Source organism: Cyprinus carpio, chromosome A12, assembly GCF_018340385.1.
Source record: "Cyprinus carpio isolate SPL01 chromosome A12, ASM1834038v1, whole genome shotgun sequence".
Taxonomy (NCBI): domain Eukaryota; kingdom Metazoa; phylum Chordata; class Actinopteri; order Cypriniformes; family Cyprinidae; genus Cyprinus; species Cyprinus carpio.
The window spans coordinates 706,745-718,469 of NC_056583.1; the positions used below are offsets into that span (position 1 = coordinate 706,745).

The 11,725-nt window shown below is 34.4% G+C and overlaps 1 protein-coding gene across 1 annotated transcript; it reads right to left on the minus strand.

Annotated features, from left to right (window-relative positions):
• Window positions 1-777: 777 nt before the first annotated feature.
• On the minus strand, window positions 778-11,036 carry LOC109090929 (diacylglycerol lipase-beta-like). Its single transcript, XM_042767076.1, is given in 16 exon segments — window positions 778-1,378; window positions 2,812-3,062; window positions 3,134-3,206; window positions 3,354-3,422; window positions 4,515-4,642; window positions 4,722-4,802; window positions 4,884-4,961; window positions 5,069-5,152; window positions 6,829-6,839; window positions 6,901-7,043; window positions 7,117-7,244; window positions 7,618-7,740; window positions 8,883-9,150; window positions 10,099-10,273; window positions 10,347-10,498; window positions 10,696-11,036. Coding segments are annotated over 16 exon segments (2,055 nt in total). The 5' UTR covers window positions 10,791-11,036; the 3' UTR covers window positions 778-1,182.
• Window positions 11,037-11,725: the final 689 nt, after the last annotated feature.

Consider the following 11,725-nt stretch of genomic DNA (forward strand, 5'->3'; position numbering starts at 1 on the left):
TTTTCATTGAAACTTAAACGTGACTTCCTGCACGGGTCCAGAAGCAATCAACAAGTGACCACAGTTTCTACAAACTATTTTCACTGACTATACAGAATAGATCAATGTAATATATATATGCGTTATGAATTTTTATATTTATCATTTATATACTTTATACACACACACACACACACACACACACAAACAGTAATAATGTGAAATATTATTGCAATTAAAAAAAATGTTTTTCTATTTTAATATACTTTAAAATATAATTTATTTCTGTGATGTGCAGCTGTATTTTCAGCATCATTACTCCAGTCTTCAGTGTCACATGATCCTCAGAAATCATTCTAATATGATGATTTATTATCAATGTTGGAAACAGTTTTGATGCTTAATATTTTTGTGGAATCTGTCATACTTTTTTCAGGATTCTTTGATGAATAAAGTTAAAAAGAACAGCATTTATTTAATTAGAAATCTTTTCTAACAATAAATATATATATAATTTGAAAAAAAATATTATTAAATTAATTACACAATATGGCGATTAATTAATCCAATTAATTGCACATCAAATCTGGCCGAGCAATTACCCCCAAAAGATAATTTAAATTCATTATTGTGTTAAATGAGAAATGACTCAAATAGACATTTCAAAAAGTAGTACTACATATATATATGTGTGTGTGTGTGTGTGTGTATACACATAATTATATTATTATTCACAAGAACCTCTTGTAAACATGCACTTTACATAGTCTCACTTTTTCCAACATAAGAAAGACCAACTCTTCCTCAGCATTTTTATTTTGGAAAAGCGCATGATATGCTGATAAAACCAGAAAAGGCTGCAGTGGAGTAAATGAAGAGTCTCGTCTACATCAGAAGAAGTGTTGTCATGCGTCTGGTGCCATGCATCCAAATCTCAGACGGCGTTTTCGAAACGTCACAAAACACTGATGATACTGACATTTTCTTAATGGCTCATCTTGAACAAACACAAAAACGAAAGGAACTCTTACAGCCGAACAACACAGGATTAAAAACAGTGTCACACGACGGGAATATATGTCAGTTCATGAAGCCTTTAAAAAGCAGGCAGGCTAACGGGAGTATAGATGCAGAGATGAACAGGTAAAATAAAAGCGGAGTCCGGTAACTCTCTCTCCGAGTCCCGACAGTGCTGTGAGGAGCTCAGATGACGTTCAGGTGGCTGTTGCTCGTGGAGGACGAGCAGAGAGCAAACGGGTGTTCGTGGGTCAGACTGCGCAGCGCCCGCAGAACCACGTCAGGCATGTGATCGGCGATCATCCGCGGGCTGATCAGAACATTACGGAACGAGGCCTCGCTCGACCACTCGGCACGGTATCTCACCTGAGAGAAGCAGTGTCTGTGTGCAGAGAGAGAGACACACACGTGATTATTCCTTTGAGGAAAATGATGAGAGAGTTACGGAAAGGTGATTATTATTTGTAGGTTTGATTGTGTTTTTTTTATTTTCTTTTTAGTTCATTATTTGTGATTTTATTTTTTAATTAATTTTATGGGTTTTTAATATTTATTATTTTTAATTTTTATATTTTTTTTTAATTACAGGTATGACTACATTTAATTGTTTTTGATTATATATATTATTTAATTTTTAACCATTACTTTTATTATTATATTTTTTCTAATGACAGACATGAATACATTTGAAACATTTGAAAAAAACTTTTTTTAATTATTTTTAAAAATTATATATATTTTTTCTTAATTACAGCCATGAATAAATACAATTTCAGACATAAATACATTTAATAGATTTTTATAATATATTGTTTTTAATTATTAAATGTTTTATTTACAGATTTGACTACATTTAACTTTTTTATTATATATTTTATTTAATTTGTAACCATTACGTTAATTATTATATTTTTTTCTGATAACAGAAATGAATAAATATAATTTTATATTAAACATTTTTAAATTATTTAACTATTATTTTTAATAATTATATATTCTTTAATTACAGACCTGAATAAATAAAATTTCAGACACAAATAAATTTAATAGCTTTTTACTATATATTGTACTTAATTATTTTTAATTATTATATTTTTTAACTACAGGTATAAATACATTTAATTGTTTTTGATTATATATATTATTTAATTTTTAACCATTACTTTTATTATTATATATATTTTTTTAATAATAGACATCAATAAATATAATTTGTATTATATTTTTTTTAATTACAGCCATGAATAAATACAATTTCAGACATAAATCTGATAAGTTTTTACTATACATTGTACTTAATTATTTTTAACCATTATTTTTAATTAGTATATTTTTTTAACTACATTTATTTATTTATTTTATTTTTATTAAAGAAATGAAAAAATATTCCTTTAATAATTATATTTTTAATTACATGCATAAATAAATTATTTGTTTTATATATTTTAATCATAATTATTATTTTTTATTGTTTATATTTTTTTTAATTACATGAATGAATGTATTTATTTTTTTTTTTTGTTGTTTTTATTTATTTCAGTCAGATCTAACTAATAAAGTGTGGTAAGTCATCAATCAGACAAATAAAAATGTCATTAAAAGTAATGATATTAGGGCTGTGCAGTATGACAATATTTACAGTGTTACAGTAGAAGTACAGTTTATATCCGTCTTGTTATCAGTGTGTTTGTACAGTAATGCTGCTGGAAATTCAGCTTTGATCACAGAAATAAATTACAGTTTAACACATATTCAAACAGAGAACAGCTGATTGGAATGGTACAAATATTTCAGGTTTTCGTCTGTGTTTGTGACCTGCGTGTGGGCCCGTCCTCTGTGATGTACAGGATGCGTCCCGGCAGGAACAGGGGCAGGTGTGTGGGGCGGGGGGGCGACTCGTCAGAGCACAGGCTCTGATAGGTGCTCGAGCGCCGAACTAACAGACTCTCCTCGCCCAGCAGCGGCTGCTGAAGCATCTCCTCGCGCCGGGACTCCAGCTCCGTTGGGAAATCATCAGGAGCTCCTCCAAACAGCTCGTACCAGCAGCCGTGCATCAAGATCTTATACTGAGAGAGAGAGAGACTGATGGAGCGGACGCAGGCAGAACGTCTTATCTCTCAGGACTGAGTGACCCTACCTTCGGTTTACTGCAGTTAGATACCATTTGTAGCAATCTTCTTTTCAAGTCTTCCATGTTAGGGATACTCAGTCTAGAGGAACATGTTTGAGTCAGTTTGAGGAAGTGATGCGAAACAAACTTCACAAGCAGAAGTGAGAAAGGAGGAACCAGAAACAGGCGCTCTAAATATAGCCACACTTTTACACATGTAGATAAATGATTGCTGGCTAACTCTCACCTGGGTACAAGGTCTTTCCCCAGCACCACCGAGACCACGAACTGCTTGGAGTAATCGGCCAGCGCTTTACTGAGGACAGACAGCAGACGTGAGCTGGACACTAACTACAGAACTTGCCATTAGTCTCACTGAGGATAGTGAGTTTAGTCTTTTGAAGGATAGTAAGGTTATTTAAGAAATAGAACAAACGTGACGATAAAATACATTTATAATGATGCAAAAGACAAAAAAAACATACAAAAATAAATCACAGTTTTCAGCAAAAACTGTAATAATTAAATATATCCGTGTTAATAATTAATAGCCACTAATAATTGATAATTGAGCAGCGAATCATCATATTAGAATGATTTCTGAAGATCATGTGACACTGAAGACTGTAGTAATGATGCTGAAAATACAGATTCAATTGTAATATTTCACATTTTTACTGCATTTTTAATCAAATAAAAAATATTTGTATATACTGAAGCATAAGAGACTTCTTTAAAAAAATATTTTTAATCAAAAGAGAATTATTTGAAAATACTTAATTAAAAGAGATTTATTTAAAAAATATTATTTATATAAAAATTTTTATTATTATTATTAATAATATATTAATAATTTTCATATATATATATATATATATATATATATAAAACATAAAATTATTCATACATATATATGTGTAAAACATAAAAAATACATTATATTATATATAGTATTTAACAATTTATTTAATTAATATTAATTTTATTTGTTTATATGTTTTTTTTTGTGTGTGTTAATTATATATTTGTGACATACATTATATTATATACAGTATTTAATAATTAATTGCAGTGCAAAGTAAATTATTATATTATTATATAAATAACTCATTTATAAATTAATAAATAATAATCATATATATAATTAGTAACATGTATATTATATACATTATATTATATATACTATTTATCAGTTTACTCTAGTAAATTATTATATTATAGTAAAAGCACAGGCTGCTCAGTATATTAGGGAGCGGTCCCTCACACATGATTCAGTTTATATTATCTAAGGCTCCTTGGCTTCCCAAAGTTTTCAGACACCAGCAGCAGTGTTTATATCAGCTTCTGGTCAGCATGAGCAGAGCCTGAGCCGCTGTGGTCAGATGGAGGTCATCTGTGTGTGTGTTACCTCATCAGGCCCCCTGGTGGAGAGAAGGCGTAGCACTGGAGTGTGGGGTGTGTGCTGCGCAGGAGGACGGCCAGCAGAGCCGCGGCTCCGGCTCCCAGACTGTGACCACAGATCAGCAGCTCATACTCCTGCACACAAACACAAGACGAGCTTCACCCAGCAGCCCTTCACCACACGACACCGTCAGCGCAGGAGACACACACTCACCGGAGCCACGCTGAACGCCTGGCTCAGAATCCCATCCGTCACCAGTCTCTTGTAGATGTAGTGTGCCGCTTGAGAAATGCCCTGCGACACAGACGCAGACGTTCAACCGCGAGAGAGATCACATGACGGTATGATTGTGACAGATGGAAGTGGTTTGGTCACCTTGTGAGCGTAGCAGGTTCCTGAAACGCCTTCCACACACAGATCCTCACATTCAGCCGAGAGATCCGTCAACACATCCTGAAAAACCAACCACATCAACGTGCAGCGAGGTCAGTAGAAAAATAACACAGTTCACAACACACTAGTGAGCGCTGCTTCATCAGACTCTCTGTGTTTCATCTCACCTTCAGAGACAGCGTGCCCCTCACCGCCACCAGCACCGCCTCTCTCTTGTGATCCAGCGCCACGAAAAATGGGATCTCGTAGATCTACAGCATCAAAAAAACAAAAACATTGTTGTAGGTTTGACTGCACAATACTGGAAAAAACTGACATTGGGATATTTTGTTTTTCTGGGATATAACAAGATTTGGAAAAGGAGAAAGGAAACAGAAATTTGACCCGATGGCTTGAATAGATTTATTTGGAAAAATTATTATTCTAGAGTGATTTTTATATTTATTTATTTTTTCTAGTAGAACATATCTGCATAAAAAATAAAAAATAAAAAATAAATAAATAGAAAAGCTGAAATATTACTTTTTGAGTGGTGAAGTCCTTGTAGGGCTAAATGATTTGAGAATTTAATAGAAAAGCTGAAATATTATAATAAATATTATTATATTATATTATAATATGAACAAAATTATTATTATTATTTTTATAAAATAATAATAATATTTCTTATATTTATTTTTGTAATTTTTATTAAATAAAATAATAATATAAAATATAAAAATAATAATTATTAAATAAAATAACCCAATTTAAAAAAGTTACAGAGGTCTTTAGATGGCGAGAATGTCTTTAAAATATTATTCATCAATGTTTTTTTATCATTTTACTGACAGAGATATTTTTGCCTACATCGGTTCTGATCATAAAAAAACAAAACAAAAAAAAAAACATTCATTTTCAAGATTTTAACACTTTAAATGCCAGTTTGTTTACAAAAGTTATGTTTAGGCAAACAGCAAGAGACGATTACTTTCTATAAACTAAAGCTAATCAATGATCAGCAACAACTTAAATTTTTATGCATTATTTTTTGTGCAAAAAAAAAAACCCCTACCATTTACGCACACTATTTTCTCAGACCACACTATGATATCCATACCAATAAATCCTCACAATTGTAATTATATAATAAATTTTAATTATATAATAAAAATTAAGATAAGGAAGAGAATATGATATGAAATGAGAATTTGTTTTGTGAGATGGGATGTAGAATAGCAAAAAGAAAAAATAAATAATAAAAATAATAAACATGCTATCATAATAATATAATTATATTGAAGGATGCATGATTTTATGATTAAATATTCTCCTTAATTTGTCCTTAAGGTCCAAACTTCATTTTATATCTAGTGTAAAACAGATTCATGAAAGGAAATGAGGGCTAAATATTAAAATTCAAATAAAAATACACATTTTTGACAATATCTGTGTCCCTGCAGCACAGAAGCAGTCATCAGTAGCAGAGGTATATTTGTAGAAATAAACAACAATACATTGTATGGGTCACAATTATACATTTCTCTTTTATGACAGAAAATCATTAGGATATTAAGTAAAGATCATGTTCCATGAAGATATTTTGTAAGTTTCCTACCATAAATATATCAAAACTTAATTTTTGATTATTAATATGCATTGCTAAGAACTTCATTTGAACAACTTTAAAGATGATTTTCTCAATATTTAGATTTTTTTGCTCCCTCAGATTCCAGATTTTCAAATAGTTGTATCTCAGACAAATATTGTCCTCCTAACAAACCACACATCAATGGAGAGATTATTTATTCAGCTTTCAGATGATGCATAAATCTCAATTTAAAAAAACGGACCTTTATGACTGTCCTTTGTTACTGGTTTAGTTTTTTTGTTTAGCTTATATGCTGTTTAAGTGCTGCTGGTTTCAGAATGAGCCCCACTCAAACACAGTATCATGAACTATGTTTTTGTAAAATGGTGCATTTATTCATATTTAATTCAGAATGAGCCCCACACAAACACAGTATCATGAAGTATTTTTTTTTAAAGTTGTTGTTTTTTTAGTATCTGTACTGCAGGCCTGTGCTCTGGAGGATGGAGCTGAAGTGGCATCCCAGGTGCTCTCCTCCGACCAGGTCGTGCTCCACGTGATGGCTTCGACAGCTGGAGCAGACACCGGTGAGTGCAGCTCTGTGTTTAACACTGCTATCCTTCAGCTGGCAAATGTGATACGCACCAGTCTCCGCAGAGTTTGCAGATCCCCGTGAGCGGGTTAGAGTAGACGTACAGCGGCCATCCGTACGCCGCTGCTGCAAACTGCATATAATGAGTGGCCTTCTCAAGCTCCAGCTCCAGATCCTCCCTCTGGGAACAACACAACACAGTCAGATCTGATGCATCAGGCTTTTATGGCTCATATAGCTCCTCAAAAGATCCTGATGATCAGATTTGAGACTCTAAAACATGATTGATGGAGAATCAAGTAAAGCTGAGCTGCTTCAGTCCAGTAAGAGTTTCATCTGGAGATATTACTGCAGTTATTCTGACCTTTACTTGATCAGAATCACTCAAGATCTGACACGTGAAGCTACAATTACACTAAAAGAGCTTTGAATTAAACTATCAATCAGAGACAGAAGACACGGATGATTCAGAGACCTGAGAAATGAGTGTTTCATGTATCATACAGCAGGCTCTATAGGTGTGTTAGACAGTGCAGCACGTGTCAGAGACTCACTATCGGGGGGGACGGGCTCTGGGACACCACCTCTTCAGGGTCCCGGCAGCGCTCCACTTTGTCCTGCTCCTGATGCAGAAGAGAAAGACCGGCGGCGATGTCACTGGGAACCAGGTCTGTGTCCTGAAAACAAGAGCGTGTCAGTGTCACCTCTGACAGGACCGGGTTACCATCACTAACCCAGAGCTTTATTACTTGAAATAAAACACTGAAAACTACTGGGAACACTTTACAACAGGATTCCATTTATTATCATTAGTTAACATAAACTAGACATGAAAAATACTTCTGAAGCATTTATTGATCTTAGCTGATGTGGATCTCAACATTTACTAACACAGAAGATGCATCTATTAATGTTATGAGCTCGTGTGAACTAATAATGTTAACAAAGATTAATAAATACTGTAACAAATGTGATGCTCGTTGTTAATTAATGCATTAAATAACAGTAAAAAAAAAAAAATGAAACGTTTTTGTAAAGTGTTACTAAACTAGCTGCATTTCTGTTTAATTTAAACTGCTGAAATAAATAAATATTATATAAAATAAATAAATATTAATAATAACGATAGAGATATTAGAATAGACTAACAGAAATGAAGAAAAAAAATTATTATTAAATTATAGAAGTAAAACAGAATTCATTCATTCATTCCAAATATTAAAAAACTATATATCAGTGATATTAAAATAACACTAGAAGAGATTCACAATATAATACGAGTTTTTTTTTTTAGATGTATCGCTATTGTCTGACATTGCATATTTAATTGTTTTATTTATTTATACATGTAGAATACCTCGCTTCAAGTTAAACTTTTATTAGCAAAATCTAAAAAAAACATACATTTTTCATACTGTACATAATAATTCTGTTTCACTTGTACAATTTAAACAAATCATTTTAGTTAAAATTTAGTTGATTTTTAATTGATTTAGATGATATAACATCAGCCATTTATCAATGAATGACTATAACATATTGATATAATAATTAACAACTTTTGACTATAACATATTGATATAATAATTAACAACTTTGTATTAATTTGTAAGTTACTGCATTAACTAACACTAATTTTTAATTTTTTGTTATGCAAGTTAAGGAAAACACAACTATAATAATACTATTAACAGATACAACTTTAATATTGATATAATAATTAACAACTTTGTATTAATTTGTATTAATTGTATTATTGTGTAGTTATCTCATGGTGAAGTGTGACTGAATGTGAGTTGATGTGAAAGCACTCATGGACCAGGAAGAAGCCGCTGACGAGCTGAGCGATGCTGGAGAAGGCGGCGCGGTGGTTGTCGTCTTGAGGCACGCAGCAGCACAGCAGACGCAGACGGCTCTCCCAAACCCTCGACGCCACCGTGTGCGCCGTGTAGAAGAGCTGAGACGACGTGCTGCCCTCCCGATCCCCCGTGTCCAGCGGGACGTCCGGCAGAGCGCCCGGCCGCACACTGCCCAGAGGATCGAACACGACCAGCACGCCGACCACCATAGACAGCAGAATAATCCAGCTGAGCACACACACACACAGCGTTTGGAGGATTATCCAAGCTCAGATTCAAAACATTAACCAATCCATGAGTCGTTCTGTGACAAAATGAACTCTTTTGTTTATGAATTCTAAAAGGTTGACAGTTTTAGAGTTTAATCTGACTTTATAAGCTCGTGCACAAGGTCGTGAAACTAATGACACACACACAGTCAGTTTCAGTTATCATCATCATAACAAAGATTCTAAAAATAACAAACATGAGGCATTAAGTCATCCTCGCACGGGATAAGTAACGCCACAAAGTTATTTTGATTTACAGAACAGATCATCACTTTATAAGCGGAGACGTATGTAATTGTGACAGGACTGAGACATGAGTTCAAGAACACACAATATCAAATAAAATCTGTTATAAAGAGAGAGAAAGCTAGATTCTATTGTGCTTATATTTTGCATGAAGACAAAAAAATATAAAGCAATTCATTTTGTAAACTTATATTACTGTTCAAAAGTTGTTTTTGAAAATGTTTTTGAAGTGTCTTCTGCTCACCCAGGCTGCATTTATTTGATCAAAAATACAGTAAAAATTGTGATATATTATTAGAATGTAAAACACCTGTTTTCTGTGTGAATCTCCGTTAAAGTGTAATTTATTTCTGTGATGTGCAGCTGTATTTTCAGCATCATTACTCCAGTCTTCAGTGTTGTATGATGTTCTTAAATCAGAATAATATGCTGATTTGCTGCTCAAGAAACATTTCTGATTATTATCAATGTTGAAAACATGAATATTTTTGCGGAAACCGTGATGCATTTTATTTTTCAGGATTCACAGATGAATCTTAAGTTCAGAAGAACAGCATTTATATGAAATATAAATCTTGTGCAACGTTCTAAATGTCTGTCCTGTCACTTCTGATCACTTTAGCGCATCCCTGATGACTAAGAGTCTCGATTTGTTCCTGACCTGGACACCACAGCTCCGATCACAAAGCGGACCTCCGCGGGCTCGCAGCCCGTGCTGTAGTGCGTCACCCAGGCGGCCCCCAGACACGCCCACACGAGCTCAGGGGCGTACAGCAGCGCGCGCACACACACCAGAGCTGGCACACAGCGCCGGGGCCCCGGACTCATGATGGTTCCTGAAACAGACCACAGCAGCGTGACCAAACCCTCCAGATGTGCAGAAAGCACCGCATCTGTCCGCTCGCTCACCTTGAGCGCTGAAATACACGACAGCACACAGAGTCGAGATGATGACGGCCAACAGAACCAGAAGAACTACGAGGTAATTATGCAGATTCGCTCCACCCTGACAGTCAAATCTTCCCTTGTGGTTAGTGTAGAGAACTAAAGTCACGATCCACCTGAGAGACGAGACGAGACATGGACAGAGACACTCAACACACACACACAAAGTCTTTGTTTATGTGTTTGCTATGGTAACGGTTTTAGCACGTGTGCCCCGTTAGTGTGGTTATGACACGTGTTTGTACACTACAGTATCACACACTTCCCAGTCGTGTAGGGAGGTGGTTATGTCGAGTGTTGGGGTTATTCTCACCACACAGCTCTGATGAACAGCTCGAAGGCTCCGGGAAACACGAGATCATCGCTGGCGATCCGCCACCGGCGTCCGAGCACCACCATCCCGGGCATCCTGACCGAGGAACGATCTTCTCAATCAGTCCAGGTTTCCTTCCGCGTTCTTCAGTGTATTACAAAACCCCATTACACTGCGATCCCGTGACCTTCTCCGCATCTTAATATTGCGACATGTCGGGAATTAACGCCTGTTTCACTAACATCCGACGTGAAGAAGCGCCGCAGCGCCGCTCGGGTTTGTTGTTTAGCCTGCGCTGTGCAGCGACGAAATGTGTCCGACTCCGTCAGATGACGTTGCTGCAGCAAAATAGTTCCGTGTGGAATTCAGCGAATCGGTTTCAGAACGAACACTTTGAACATTTTTTTTTAATGCTTAATTAATCCAATGCCACAAGAAAAAGAGGTATTACAGATACACATTAACATAAGCTGCCAGAGAGAGAAAAAAAGGGAAAAGGAGAGAGGGAAATTTCACAATTCACACACACACACACAAAAAGCATTAAGCATTTTTGATTTTTTTTAAAGATATTTACATAGAATTTAAAATTCTTTAGAAATGTGCAAAGAAAATGGTTTACATTTGAGCCCACTTTTTCTTATGTATATGGTCTTCTCTTAATAAAATAAACACATGTATAATATGTTGCTCTTTACATTTCAAATTTCCATTCTCTGTATGAAAAAGCACATCGAATATACAAATTGCTGTCATGCACTCCAGTTTTCTATTAATATAGAATACTAAATCCTTCCAAAATAATCTTGAGTAAAAACAGTGTAAAAAAAAAAAAAGATGCAAAATTGTTTCTTTTAACAGGTATATGAAATACTAATCTTTTCAAAACACGCTTAGAGGAATAAATTCTGTGAATTATTTTGTAAGATACTTTCTTCAACTTATTTGGCAGTTTCCATGCTTTAACCCAAGATATTACCAGTTTGTTTATTTTGTTACAGTACATCAATATCTAGTTTATTATGCAACG